Source organism: Macrosteles quadrilineatus, unplaced genomic scaffold (assembly GCF_028750875.1).
Source record: "Macrosteles quadrilineatus isolate MER2022 unplaced genomic scaffold, UCM_ALF_1.0 Scaffold_8__2_contigs__length_117827958, whole genome shotgun sequence".
Lineage (NCBI taxonomy): Eukaryota > Metazoa > Arthropoda > Insecta > Hemiptera > Cicadellidae > Macrosteles > Macrosteles quadrilineatus.
The window spans coordinates 41,000,087-41,016,754 of NW_026542601.1; the positions used below are offsets into that span (position 1 = coordinate 41,000,087).

Here is a 16,668-nt window from a genome sequence, read left to right on the forward strand (position 1 = left end):
ATGGGAACATAGGAAAGTCATAGAACACCATCAAGTAGAAGAAATAGAAATGTTTTTTTATTTACATTTATACTCGTTATTATGGACAACCTAATGCAGCTATGAGTGGGAAACATTTTTAGAAAACACTAAAAAACAAGACCAGCTTTTGAAAAATGATAAGATATTTGCAAGAAACTATGATTATATCGAACTGTTATGTAAATCGTGAGTATTTCCATAACCCTTGAGTCGACTCTTTTAAAGTCATCAGAAATTATGACTGTCATTCGTTTTAAATACTTCATACGTTCAATACTTTATACGTTTGTAATACTTCTCAATTGCTCGAATTCGAGTAACAGGTACACTAGTTTATTTTACTGCCACACTACGATAGCTTATAATATAGGACTATTTTTTTCAAACAGACAAAAATAAAGGTAGAGGTTTCAAGTAATCACACGTTTACGTGAGTGTATATTTTGACAATCAAACCATATTATTACGTACCTTTTTACGTATATATTACGTACATTTTTATTCCGTCTCCAGTCCTTAAAATATTCAAGGGTGACTAGTTTCGGGTCAGAAATGACCCGTTTTCAAACTTATGTCATCAAATTGGTTCTTCCATAAATCCAACAGAAGTCTTCGTTATGAGATACAACACGACGACACATAAAGTTTACACATTTTTAACACAAAAGACATTTAATGGTGGTAGCTGGCCACATTTATAAGGGACACACTGACGCAGGTAGCACGGCGGACACGACGGAATAGTGTATATACTAATCGTGTATACAGGGTGAGTTTAAATTGTCCCCCCCCCCAAACTTTTTTCTACATTTTTCAAATATCAATCCCAGACCACTTCCAAACATTGTTGGGTAGTAAGTACTTCATTTTGACAAGGTGGTGATTTCTAAGCGCCATCTTGGATCGCCATATTGGATGCAAAATATTTTTTTCAAATGTAAAGGTGGGGTTGGGACACAATATTTCGAACTAGATTTTTACCCTGATTACAATACCACAAACCGTTTTTAAAAATCTTGATTCATTCTCAAGTTATGAGGCCTTTTTAAAACTTTATTTTCAGCCCATTTTAACATCGTGCATTTACAAACTAAGACCATAATCTCAAAATAGTGCTAGATAAAGATAAGTATACACTACCAGTTATTGTAAACCTATTTTCACTTATTTATGACTGATGTATTTTTTTCGGCCGCCATCTTGGATCCGCCATTTTGAAATGGGATAAATTATTTTAAATATGAAGGGTGTGTTGTGACCCATCATTTTGAACTACTTTTTTAAGCTAAACTCAATGCCTTAATCCATTTTTTGTTATGAAGTTTTATTTATGAAACATTGCGATATTTTTGTTAAAAATGTTAATATTTCAAAATCAAAATATGAAATAAAAATGGACCATGGAATTGAGTTCAGCTTAAAAAAGTATCAGACAAAAGTACAAGATGGCGGCCGAAAAAAATACATCATTCATAATCAAGTAGAAATAGGTTGGCAATGACTGGTAGTGTATACTTATCTTTATCTAGCACTATTTTGAGATTATGGTCTTAGTTTGTACAAGCACAATGTTAAAATGGGCTAAAAATAAAGTTTTAAAAAGGCCTCATAACTTTAGAATGAATCGAGATTTTTAAAAACTGTTTGCTGTATTGTAATCAGGGTAAAACTCTAGTTCGAAATAATGGGTCACAACCCCACCTTTACATTTGAAAAAAATATTTTGCATCCAATATGGCGGATCCAAGATGGCGGCCGGAAATGACCACCTTGTCAAAATGAAGTACTTACTACCCAACAATGTTTGGAAGTGGTCTGGGATTGATATTTGAAAAAATGTAGAAAAAAGTTGGGGGGGACAATTAAAACTCACCCTGAATACTTATTTATATACTGTATAACTGACAGTATTACTGTAACTGATAGTATTACTTTATAACTGATAGTATTACTGTATAACTAATAGTATTACTGTATCACTGATAGTATTACCGTATAACTGATAGTATTAAGTACCATATAACTGATAGAAGTACTGTATCACTGATAGTATTACTTTATCACTAGTATTGTATCACTTATGGTATTACTGTTTCACTGATAGTAGTACTGTTTCACTGATAGCAGTAATGTGAAATGAAATGAAATGAAACGAGGTGTTAGCCCGTCTTACGTACGTCTTACGTGTAGTCAGTTAAAACTGCGTAGGCCTATAATTCAGAACAGCTAGTTTACACGTATAAAGACAAATTTTATTGCAGCCTACAGTAAAAACAGTAATTATCAATTGAGAAGTGTATAGGCCTAGTCAATGATATCACCTTCCATCGCATACCTGTCTCTTCCATAATCAATATCATCACAATACAATTGCTCATACTATACACAATTTCCAGTAGGTCTGAATTGAAACTGAAATAAAACGAAAACATCCAATAAAATTCACAGTACATATAATTATAACGTTGGTGTCCTGACATCATTAAACGAATCGTCCACAGACATCTTTTATGTCAATTTCACTGCATCAATTGCTAAATAAATAAGTGTAAACAAAGAAAAGTAAACACAACAACATATTAGTTTGTTTTGTAAACAGCTGAGTCAAAAATAAAATAATATTCATTTCGACAAAAGAACTGGTCACATGTTGAAGGAATTTATAAAGTAAAAACGCTAGTAAAGCTAGTGACGTAATTAATTGTCTATTGATAATCAAACCACCCTCATTGAATCAATGTCCATCGTAATTCCCCATATTCATTTATTTAAACCATAAAATATTCAGCGCCTACAAACGTAACCACAACTAAACACACTCCAAATAACTTTTTAGATTTCATAAAAGGATGGTTAGTCTAATTGCAGTATCCTAGGTCAATGATGACGTTGTGTTCAATCTATGTCATTCATCTGTATATCTTTAAATAAAACCCGTTTGAGGTTGTGGTGGTAATTTAAAATCGTATTCCTGAGGATTCTTGATCTCCATCTTTATGACATCTATATTTCCGGCCTAATCCAAACAAAGTTCAAGCATTCAAAAACATTGATTGTAAACAAAAAGCTGCCAAGATTAATTAAAACATGTAAAAATTGTGATTTTCCTACCCTTTCCATAAAAGTTGAGGGGTAAAATAATTTGCATATTACTTTTTTTTTACTCGTGTACAGAGCCTCGACTTGTACACATCGATAGTGTTACTTATCTTAGTGGTCTACTAATCTTACTTATTTCCTATCAATGACAAAATCTGAGTAAATAACCTCATAGTTCTATAGGGCATTTTTATAATTAACCAGCTGTTAGTTACAAATTACATTGCACTTAAACAATCCGAAGATTACAAAGATTACTTACAAAAAATTATTTGAACATCCTAGTATTTTACTATGTATACCTATTTAAATAATCCGTCATCCTCTTATCGAAGGATTGGACGTATCAATGATTAGCATTACACTTAGTATAAATAAGTCAACCCTTAGTATGTCTTTTAATTTGATCCAAGTTCTGAATTTGTGTTACAAACGCTGACTGTTTACAGCTGTTATGTTAAGCAAATTATATTATACCAAAAGCTAGATTAGAATTCTAGCGTCGGCTGCTAGACTTATAATTAAATAAAAAATTAAAATCTAATTTCAAAATAACTGGGACCCTAAACTAAAATTATGGCTTCGACATTACCTAGTTCTCAAAATTATCTTTCTTTCAACACAAAAATCATGAAAATCCGTCGAGTGGTTGATTCAGAATCGTGAAATAAAAAAACCCTGTTACGTTTTAATATTATAGATAGAAAAATAAAAATATTTTATTTCCCAACGGCATAATACAACTCGTGGTATTTACATAATAATCATACAATCATTAACTTATTTAAATTTACAGTATTCTATAGTATTACACATCTACCATAGCCATAATGTTCTACCACTTCACCTAAACAATAGAGAAAAATAAATTATCAACAATTCGCAAAATATCACAAATTATTCATGAAATGAAAAACATAAACATAACTGTAAACAATCCTACTTTGACAGTTCTCATTGCGAATCACAGTTTTTTGTTAATGCTTAGTTCAAATTAGCTGTTTTACAAATGCAAAAAAATATAGTGCTGCACCTTGTTGGTAAATCTTATAACTTTTTAATGCTTTTCCATATCATAGAACCAACTTTTTTTAGTTGAAACAGCTGACTAAATTCTTTAATTCCCTTTAAATATGAATACTCATAAGGTTAACAGAGCCACTGGGGTGGAGCCCGAAAGAATTTTTTAGATAAGAATATGCCTATCTGTTAATCGGGAATGTATGCTATCGTCATGTCCAATTTCAGCCCAATCTGTCCAGTGGTTTATGCGTGATTGAACTTCAAACACACAAACAAACAAACAAACAAACACACTAACATTCACATTTATAAAATTAGTAAGATTTCACTCAATTTATCGCAGTTAGATGAATTAGTAACCTTAAGAAATTTTAAATTAGCCTTGAAAGTAACCGTCGATTTTGACGGGTTTCACCTAGTTAATATTATTACTGTATCACTGATGGTAGTAAAGCGACTAAGCACTTTTATTTTTAGAAACTAATAATTCATTTACGAATATATTTCTAGGGGCCAACATAATTACAAGCTCTCTAAAAGTAGAAACAATTAGTAAAACCCTTGTATCTACATACTCAGTTGATGTCAAGAAAGAAAAGGAGGAAGAACTACAAACGTTTATACTTCAATGCTATCGTAAAAATGATAAAGACGCCAAATACATATTGACGATAGCAGAACGGAAAGAAAGTAATGCCGAAAATCGATACCGTGAAAAACTGCCTTTTGAGGATAACATTGTATTTTTAGCCGCATTCGATGATTTCGACTGCGCTCCTGAATCTAATCGCCCTTTACATGAAAAAGTGTACATGTTCACATTCAAAGACGGGTCAGAGAACATTTTGTCTTTTAGAAGTAGAGTTGACACTGACAAGTGGTGCCAGTACGATATTTGTGTAGAGAAGTGTCCGAAATCGAACCTGGTATTCTTGAAATATGCTGCCAACCCAGGAGGGTTTGAATCAATCAAGGTACGCTAATAACATTAAGTACCTTAATATTGCAAAATGACCTAGAATCTTAGGATATTACATTACATAGAAAATCATAACGGTATTTTGACAATTTAATTTATCCTAGAGCTATAATATTTAGAGTAAAAATATGAGAAATAACCATTTAAAAATTTATTTTTTGTTTAAATTTTCGATAGGTTCCAACAAACTTTATTTTACCATTAAGAATAATATAGTATTATTTTACAAATATAATTTTTTTTCTTTCCTACAATACAGTTACAGCTTTAGTTAGGAAGCTCATGCGTAAACATTTCTCTAGTGTGCAGCAAAGTGCCACTTTGCACACTAGTTACACAAATAACTATTTCAGGTCCTTCTTGTAGACTTTAAAATACATGCATTCTTAAGAAATCCTTTAAAGAAGGGTCAAAAACTTTACTTAACTATGTAGAGCTGATTCAGAGCCATGTTTGTTTTCGAACCACGACCATTTTAAATTCAACATAATTTGAGTACTTTTTGTAAAATAGTTATGGAACTCCATATTCACCTCTTTGAATTATGTTAAAAAGGCTATAAATTCATAAGCCATACTTAGTACTCTGATGTGTTCGTTACATCAAACAAGCTTTACAGACGGATAGTTACTTAATCACACTTTGTAAAAAAGTATTAGATGGCTTCAAAATACTCTTAGTCCTTGTTACTAGTCAATGCTTGCCATCGAAAGTGACACTTATACTTTCCAATAGCTATTCATCAGATAAGTTTACCAGGTTTAGCAGGTAAGTTTACCTTTTTTACTAGGAAAATACATTGATCACACTAAATTATATTAACACCTTTATGACATTAAATTTGCACTATTGGCTTTTAGGAACATAAGTCCCTAAAAAGCTCAAATGTTAAACAAATATTGTAATATTTGACAAGCTCAGTATCAAATTATGTATGTGTTATGATGAATACTGTACACCTTATCTTTTGTGTGAAAACAGTCTCTTTGTTTGCTTTGTTAATGTTATTTTCAATAAATAATTTGAATCAGAGGTTCCTCTCCTAAGTCTTAAGTGTTGAAGGCAGCAAACATATAATTGTTTGTGAATAAAATACTGGTTTACTAAGTTATTTTTTGTCTAATTTTAAAAGATAACAAAAAAAGCTTACCTGTAAGGAATTTCGGAAACCATCTTGGTGAAATTTGAAAAGGCATAGTAAAAAGGTGTGTTGAGATAAGCTTACAGTCCAGTAGTTCTCGGTAAACTCCTTTTGTAAATTAATGAAAAGGTATCCTATTGACCAAATTTAATCCTGGATTTGTTTCTGATCAACATAAAAATAGAAACTACACTTAGTTTAAAATTATGTGGTGGTATTACTCCTAAAAATGCGTTTGAATTTACATATTCTATCAAAATAGGCATATTTAAACGTTCATCGGATTCACAGTTAAGACCACACTGAGTTATTCATTTGCTTATTCGTCCGCTTTTTTTATGTAATTGTGAATAGTATACATTTTTCATTTAATGGATACATTATTATTTGGAATTAAAATCCATGTTTGGCCTTTGAGCTGTATCGTAACCAAACATAGGCTTTATCCGTCAATCCTGCTCAAATTATGTAACTACGTTGGTTACGGCTGTTTTGGCATTACAATGCCATCGTCAGACATCGAAATCTCGGCTGAAGTAGCGTCGTTGAAGTTAAAACCATACATAATACATAGTCCCTGTTTTATCTATGTTAAAACACATAACACTCAAGAGCAATACGAATTAAATTTACACATTTCACAAAAACTATCAGCCTGTCGTACTAAATGCAACATGTTGACATGTTCCCGTTCCGAGCAAGGTGCCGACTGTCGTATTGCCGAAACGGCCGTAACACACGTAGTTACACCATTTGAGCTGGTATGACGAATGTAAAGCCTATTTTTAGTTATCATTTTGTTTGATTGGCTTAAATATTTTGTCACTGGTGGGGGTTCCATTACCCAGTCATCGAAACAAATCACGAAATTACTTTTCATCAGCATTGACATGCATATTAAAGAAATGGAAACTAACTCTAGGTTTACTGTTATATATAGATGCTCCCTTTGCAATCTATACTATTCATGCTAGGCTATATTATTTCAAACTTTTTCCCTTAGAACAACAGGCAGTTCCTCACCTGATTATACTCTCCTCCAGACAGTATTATTTTTCCGCCCATTGGAACGTGTCATATTAATTACTTAGTAAAACATTATTGCCTGTACGAACCTATTTCATCTTTATTCCCAGGTTATTTTCTTAGAGTAGCCATTACGGTTATTCCACTTCATACAAAATTAACCAATTAATTAAACACTACAATAAGCGTCAAGTTAAATGTTACAAAAAGGTTTAGAATTCATCGCCAACATATCTTTTGAAATAAAAACAAAGCAGACGGGTTCCATTTAATTTTGAAACGTTGATTATTTAGTCAGTGTGGTTATTTTGTTTAACATTCCTTCAACACAACAATAACCTTTAAATGTGAAGTAATGTAAAAAAGTAAAATAATTTTTCCTACTGTCGCCCGACAAAGTTGGCTTTCTTGTACTGTTTATAGTACAGAAAGCCGCTAATTGCTGCATATTTATACTTTGTCGTACGGTTTATACTTTGTCATACGGTTTATACTTTGTCGTACGGTTTATACTTTGTCGTACGGTTTATGCTTTGGCGCACATCAGGATTCCAACGAAACAACACAAATAAGCGTGGTTCTATTATGCACGTAATCCGTGTACGCTTGGAAATAGGTTGGCAACACTTAAAGATAATAATACTATGAGCAGCTGATTGACTATTATAACTACGATTTAACCTGTCATTTCGTGTTTATAGTTTATGTTCTCTTTTCAGAATTTCTGAACTTTCTGGACTTTTCTTTTAATCGTTTTTAAAACATTCTTACGATCTTAATACACAAGAAAATACCTTTAAAGCATTTTTTAAGGCGCGGAAACCACTGCAAATTACAAAAATATTCGGTACTATTTTCTCAAGTTGCGGAGCTCATTGCTTGCCGAGGAAAAAATAGCGGAGCGATTCGGACCGGGGACTACTTTCTCTAGGGCACCTATTTGTGTTGCAGCTGAACCTAAAAACGTGCTGTATAGTGTTTGAAAGACTAATTATTTATATGCTTTATAGTGACTGTAGGAAAAATATAATGTGTAACACGAGTGCAAAAGGCTTTTGCTGCACTTTGCTCACTAGTTACACAAGTAACTATTGTTAACTTCGCGAACATATGTTTTAAAATAAAAAACAAAGTGTTTTAATCAGGTAAATTATTAAAATTATTATACTCTTTATTAAATTTTCCGTTAAAATATTTGAAACTTCATTATTTTTCAGCCATTCTAAGTCCAATTACGTATATCTTATTTTGTGTTAAAAATTTTGGAATTTCACTATTTTTCTCGCCATTACGGGATAGGGACCTTTAATTTAAAATCTTTTTCGTCGTTCTACGACTTCCCACAATTCTGACGCAAAGAATCGGCTAACGTAATTAAATATATAAATACTGACTAATGCACATACTGACCATTACAATATACAGTAATGGTCCTAACCTTGATAATTTCAATATTGTTATGCTATACCTGTTCTTAAGTCAATCGTAAGTAAAACCTTTCTCTGGGTTTAGTTTTTTTACTAACATACTCGTATAACAGTAAAACACCGATGAACAATGTTTATTTAAAATCAATATTTTTACCTTTTTGGTAGCCTAAGGTGTCCAAAATTCTTATCTCCTGCGAGACGCGTTTGCATCTTCAGTCGCTGTCACAGGTCTCAACATTGCCCACAGAAGTGGTTGTCACAATTTACAAAACATATTAACACAGTTCACGAAACACATGTATATAAAGTTTTACGACCATGGTCACACACGTACTGTACATCAAGCGAGCTAAAGGTTGTAGGCTTACTCAGGTAGGTTTATTTAAAGACCTTCACTGCGTGACCTACCGTATCTCTCATACAATGCTATATGTTTTTTTTTCAGGAAGGGGTCTTGCTGGATAAAAACCCTTCATTCAAGGGTAAGTTAACGCTACTTGAAAGCTAATGTTTCAGACCTACTGGTTTTACTAAGATACAAACTTATGAATAGAGACCAAATTGTTTATGAATTACTCCATCAGCTCATTACTGCTATCTATACAGGGTGATTGGTACTCAGTGTGACCAACATTTTTGGTGTAAGTACAAAGTAAATGAAGTGTGATGATGCATATCAAATGTTCCAAGTCTAAAAATTAGCTTCCCAAAAAATTATTTCATGTTTTAAAAAAATAACCATGCTTTTAAACTTAGTACAGCGATTTCTCAATTACCTGTATATGGATTTGAGTAGATAATGTCATTTTCGTGTTCTACATTAAATTTTGAACAAGAATAATGGATAAATGATGGAGGATCAGTTGAAAAAACTCCATTGTAAATAGATTCAAAGATAAAAATTAAGATGTTTGATAATAATTTAAAAAAAACAATGGTCTATTGCATTTTTCCCACCCTGTATACAAGAAAGTGTTGGAATATGTTAAAAACTGCGTCATTTTATAAGCTTTCCAACAATATGCTACACTATTAGGGATTCTTGCTACACTAAAGTGGGAATATTGGTGGTAGATATGTCCACCTTCACATCCAAAAACGCTAGGTTCTAGCCCAGAACTATTTCACATCTTCTCAGGGTAGTTCTAGAGGGTTGCGGCATTACCATATGTATAAAGTCGATTGGTGATTGGCGGGATTTGAACCTGAGACCTGGGGCTCCGAAGATCCACACTCTTCCACTAGACCAGCTCGCCCAGAGGTCAACAAAGAGTACCTCTGATTGGTCCGTTCGAATTCATATCACTCATTTTCTACCATCCCATCGCCTCAGTAAATTGTATAGAAGTATAAGTCTTCTCTATTAGATTAAAACTAATAGTACTAAGATTCATACATTGGAGTCCTCGTTTACTTAACTCACACTTTAGTTAAATAAAAGTTTATCTGTTGATAGATGAGTGAACGAAGTGAACGAATCGGTGTAGCGGATTTTTATCCCCCTGGAATTTTACCCCTGGGCAAAACTGACGTCACAAACCAGGTGGTAAAATTCCGGCCGCGAACTTTCGAGTTGCACAACATCAGTTTGATGGATTAAAGGTGAAACTAAACGCATATTTTTACGGTTGTGAATTTAATCAGAACGCATCAAATTATAAAAACCTAGAGTGTACGGGCCGGAATTATACCCCCGGACTTTTACCCCATGGCCAGATATATTTTCTTTTTTTTCAGTTTTAATTTAATAGTAAACGTTGTATTATTAAGTAGCCTATCTTAATTTATCTGTAACCCTAACTAATCAAACAGGTTTTTAATATTAACTAGTGTACATGTTGCTCGAATTCGAGCAATTGTAAAGTATTACAGGATTTGCAAAGCAATAACAATCATACTTAGCTATCAACATTTCAACAAAATCACACCTACCTTCCCTGTAGCAGCAAACCTTAGTACTCATATTAAAATTAACTTAATATTATTTAGATAGGAAAAAATGACCATTTTAAGGGAATAACTAACCTTTGTTGAGCGGAGCGAGCGAAGCTCTTTGGGATCAACTTCAATGCAACAAATAGAGAAACATCACTCAATAACGGCTGAACGCATTTTAGTAAAACTTAACAAAATTACTTAGACTAATAGTGAGATGGTTTTTAAACAAACAAATTTCAATTAGATATTGCTAATGCAATTTAAAACGAACTTAAAATTTCCAATTTTTAACATTAGGCTTATGGGACTAAAGTAGCCATGACAGGTTTTTTGTTTACAAGAAAAATGTAAACAAGATACCCATAAGGTATTTCTGAACCTTCTAGACTTTTCTTTTAAACGTTTTTAAGCCATTCCTATGATCTTAATGAACCATAAAATACCGTTAAAACATTTTTTTAAGGCGCGGAATTCACTGCAAATCGAGAAAACTTTCTCACTACTTTCTCAATACGCGGAGCATAAACAAGGAGCGGAGGGATACTGACCGGTGACTACTTTCTTGGGAACCTATATGTGTTGCCAGCTGATTAGAAACAGCCAATGTTAGAAATCAGAATTTAATAAGCGATATATCGAACCGCATCGAAATCGATATTTAATCTCAAATCACGTTTGTTCCGCTCAACTGGTTTTCACCTCTCTGAAAGCAACCCTAGTATTAATTAAGCCAGGTAAATGGAAATTCGCTTAGTCTGAAGGTTTGCTGCGGAAACACAATTTTAATAACAGCAAAGATTGAAGAATCTGAATTACTTATACCATGAATTTATCTAACAATTATTTCCTGTAAAATATTATTACAGCAGTTCAAAAATATTGAAACTAACTCGATCAACAAATGATGTTGAAAGAATTCCATACTAATGGCATTAACATATAGTTTGACAGTTCCATTTAATCAATGTTAAATGTTAACATTCGGGCATAGACAAAAATGATTCGGGCGAGTGACATATTTGATAATTGTTTATGATCCCTACCGTTCCTGTTCTAATAATCATGCAGTATTTAATATGTTTGAACCAGCTGTGTTGAAATCAAAATTAATTTGACAGTTAGTTCTGTTTGTTTACATTTTTTAATTTTGTGGGTTTGTTCTTTGTTACCATGGATACCATTAATAAATATTTCACTCTTAATTTCTGACAACAGCTGGAGTTCCATAACAAATTTTGTTTTCCATGTTAATCTTATGGATAAATACGAAACTTTAAAGGGCCCCAGGGCCTCACTCTCTAATTATTTCCTTAGAAAAAAAGTTTCCTGCACAACTTCACGTTACGCTCTTTCCAGTGACACCAAAAACATGTCAATTGGTTCAGTAGTTTCGGAGGAGTAATTGTCACAAAAAAACCTGCTTGCGTATTAAATAAGTACTAGTGTCCCTGTTGCTCGAAATCGAGCAATTATTGCTAAGTATTACAGGCATTATTTTAAAACGAATAACAGTCATATTTTTTATGACTATAAAAGATTCGACTCAAAGATTATGGAATACTAAAGATGTACATAACAGATCGATATAATCAAAATTTCTTGCAAATATCTTATCATATTTCAAAAGCTGATTTTGTTTTTTAGTGTTTATAACACACATTATTTCTATTTCTTCCCCTTGGTGGTGTTCTATGACTTTCCTATATTTCCATAGTTTGCAAATCGTCTCTTTCAATGATTACTAAGAAATTCAGTACAGTGTTAATTCAGTTTTCTTTTTAGTATATCAATTTATCCAGGAGTAGTGGTAAACCCAGAATATGACCCCACTTTCGGCGTTTTTGGACCTAGGACTTTTGAAATTTTTTGGCGAAAAAACACCCCAAATAGCTATAATATGATGATTTTACCCCATTTTTGGCGTTTTAGAGGCTATATGGGGCCACTTTTTTGGTAAAAAAATGTTATTAATACTGAAAAACATGTCTGGAAATGAAGAGCTTTTTTTGGCCACTTTTTTTAAAAACCCGGCTCTCGGCACGTGAACTCGGACGCGCTCCCAACCCATAGGCATACTTCTGATCCCCAGCGATGACAAACTAAAAGTCTTATGAAAAAATGTTTGAAACAAAAATTGAGGAACATCTAATCATCTATACTTCTTCCACTGAAAGTTTTTCTCTGACTGAAAAATAAAAAAAATCCTCGCTTACTTACTTTTTCATGTTTACTCAAAGTAACCTTTTTATATTTTCCATAATTAATAATTACACACTGGCACAAATTAAATTATATTTATATTGTATTTAACAGTAGTTCATGTAGAATTTTAATACATAAATTTCATGCTATAAATATTTTTATTAGAAGCTAGACAAACATGTAAGTGATAGGAGGTGCATCACTTTGAACATCGTCATGCCTCCGACAGTGCCGTGCTGGTAACACCTGGAGTTTGAAACCATTGCTATTGCTGAAATTATATTATAACACATTTACATACAAAAGAAACTGGTATATGGTTTTAAATTTTTAAACTTTTTTATGCTTTATGTAGAAGGCCATGTAGTACGTAGGCTGGAATTTTAGCTGTTTTGTTGTATATCAAGCCTTTTTGAGATATGAATATTTGTAAACAATAAAGCAGACCTTTATTTACTAATGCTGATATTATATTACAATGCATTGGCATACAAATGAAAACGGTTTGATTTATTTGTACTCATATAAAATAATATAATTCTTTTGAGTTATAGGGATGTCTGGTGATTAAATCACAAATTTAGAACATTTATAATGGACTTTTAAAATAATGGAATTAAGTATAGACTTATAACATTTTCATGATAACTGTTTGATTTATTTGTACTCATTTAAAATAATGTTAAAATAGTATTTGATTTTTATGTTGTATTATTGTTTTTTATCAAAAGTTGAAACCTATGTAGTGTGCTTAAATGTTTATTTACTGTTTTTCTGTATCTCAAGCCAATAGATAGAATAGGACAAAGAGGTGTTTTTTGGTGTTTTACCTATGAGAATAAGATGGGGAGATTTTAAGCCACATTTAAAAATCGTGCTTACTCTCTATACATTTCTATGCAAATGTCCATCTCCAAAAATATTTCCAATCCCCATTAATCTTTGTATCATGTGAGATTTGCACCAGTTGGTTTGAAATATTTATAAATATAACGTGTTGCTGGAATTGCCTTAAATGGCAATAAACATGTAGTCTTGGGACCTCTGGTAAAATATTGGATTTTTCCTAGTTTGGACTAAATATTTGTGAAAAATTGAAAAAAAATATGTTTTATACTCAACTATTTTAGGGTCTTGAAACATTTATTACCAAGGAATCAGGCAAATATTTCGTGCCGAAATTATATTTTTACCTTATGTGAGGACTTGGATTTACTATTTAAACTTAGTCCTGCTCCACAGTATTATTGCAGGCTTGCTTCTCGTCCCAAGTGGTGAATTGTGTACAGTTTATGCGTGGTGCAAAGACTGGGTTTTCTTTTTAGTTGTGACCAGCTCATTCCTAAGATGCTAGATGGTATCCACTTTGCCTCTGAACATAAGCAAATTGTAATTTTCAGTTTAGGACTTAAAATTAATGTCGGATGCGATGCCTCTTTAATCGGAAGTTTGGGTTGTGATGAGCTCAACCCCTATCACCAATATCAGCATAGATCCATTGAACTATTATGTGTTATTGTACTTTGTGCTGATTAATATGTGTTTGGTAAATTAGCATGGCACAACACACAATCCCACATCTTGCTAATCGTAGTTGGTAGTTTAACTTAGCAACGATAATAACAAATTATTATGTCATTGCATTATTATGTCATGTCGGGGGTCTATTTGGTGGTCAAAGTAGAAGTAGGGAGCATTGACTTTCTACAATCATGATGAGCTATCCAGCCAGAGCCTCAGACTGTAATAAAAAAATAGATGAAAATGCAAACTCTAAAGGCCCTGACCATGTTGTATACTTCCAGGCTGGAACAACCTTTACTTGGAATATTGTATATAAATTGTTTGTATACATAAGACTCTTGTAGTGACTGTACTCTTTGATAAAAATACAAAATAAAGATGAAAACTACTTTATGCAAAGAAGAGAAAGTAATTGTGAAGGGTAGCTACAAACAATTGCATTTTAGTGAGCAATGAAAGTTGCTATAATTATTGGGATTGTTTTGGGTAAGTTTATAGATATGCATTGTGTTTACAGGAATTAATCATAGTGGGGATGCCATTTACATCGAGACATATCGATTTAGTTAAAGTGATAAAACGAAGACCATGATAGTGGTGGATAAAGATTTTATTTGTTGAGCAATCGATATGAGAAGGAGATTCTTGTTAAACAATAACCTGGAAAACCAATACAACATAATGCACTGTCATCCCTCATTGGTATTGTAACTTACAAGCTCTGTTGTTCTTTACTCATTTTCAAAAACATATAAATTATAAAATAAGCCATTTTGTTGTTTATTTTACTGTTATGTATTGTAAGTGTATATATTGAAATAAATGGTTAAATAAATGTAAGTTGAAAAATGAGCCTTATTTTGTCACTAGTTTATTTACATTGATTTGAATCACATTTTTGAACTAACAGATGATTAAATTATTAATTGCATAACATTTGAAACATAGAGATACAACATTTACATTATTAACTGGAAACTATAGATCTATATTATTGTATGAACATAATTTCTGTATTTCATATATGTAAAAGCAATGAGACCATGCTAAATTACAGGATTCAATAACAAAGGAAGCTGATATTGTGCTATATACCTGAGGGTGTAAATATAGAGGTGGGCATTTCCATAGAGACCTAATGACGAATTAGAATGTGAAAGTTCTATGGTAGAAATATCAAGTATGCAAGAGTGATCATCAGAGGTAACATGGTCATCAGGCAATTCATAGAGAGGGGTCAGTCAGGTTGAACTAGTATATTGCAGTGATTCATCCAATATAGAAACAATAGTTACAAATAACCAGAACCAATTACTGAATATTGTAGTTACCAGTTTTCCTATCCTACTGTTAAAATATGAACCTCATTTTAATATGAGTTGGTGAGTTCATGCCCGGTAACATGAATGTAATAATGGTTCTAAATGTATTTATCTTATTTTATGGTAGATTTCACTATGTGTGCTTACTCTATGGTAAAATTCTTTGAGATCATTTAATATTTAACAAACTTAGATTAGTGAATAAATCATCAAAGTGCGATATAAATATGCTGGGTGAAACGTATTAAAACTTGCTTCCAGTTTATCTATTAAAGGATTGTCAAACGTCTCGGTTTTGCTAACTATGACCTGGTGTCCCGAAAAGGGCTCTTAAGACCATAAGATGACAATACATAAAGTTTGGACTATCGACTGTGATGTGAATTTATGCATACTTTGTCATACAAATTTTACACTATAGTATTTTTACGAGTTCTGACTGTGACTGTAATGTGAATTTGTGTGTATTTTATCACATAAATTTCACACTATTTTCACACCACTATTATGATGTGTTGTGCCTGCATGAGTGTGTTGAGCCATGAATATCATAGACTACCAAGCTATAAGGACGTATGCTAGAACTGATCTAACCTCTGCCAAACCCTGAATACGAGCCTGGAGGCACAGACTTTGGACCAAGGATCAATAATTGTAAATAGACAAACCTGTGTGATAGGATATAGAACACTGAAAAATACAAATGTTAGAAACTTTAGTCTTTTACTTATTTACCCTTACCACCCACTGTTTTGGAGGAAACTGCCTTACAACCAACATTATGAAGATTGCATTAATACTCATGATCTTGGTCATTATAAAATTTATCAAACATAAATCCGTATTTGTCATTATTCATAAACCTTTCCTTGTCTATTATGAAAAAGCTATCCAACACTGGTGGTAAAGACTTTTATATTGATGAAATGAAAAGTCATTATTAATATGATTGTTAAATATAAG

General features: G+C 32.4%; 1 protein-coding gene across 1 annotated transcript in view; it reads left to right on the plus strand.

Annotated features, from left to right (window-relative positions):
* LOC128999251 (uncharacterized) overlaps positions 1-16,668 on the plus strand; it is a 132,755-nt gene that overhangs the window by 63,889 nt on the left and 52,198 nt on the right. The window contains exons 23-24 of the mRNA XM_054425650.1: positions 4,654-5,117; positions 9,165-9,201. Of these exons, the coding sequence (XP_054281625.1) occupies positions 4,654-5,117; positions 9,165-9,201 (501 nt within the window). The remainder of the gene's footprint in view (positions 1-4,653; positions 5,118-9,164; positions 9,202-16,668) is intronic.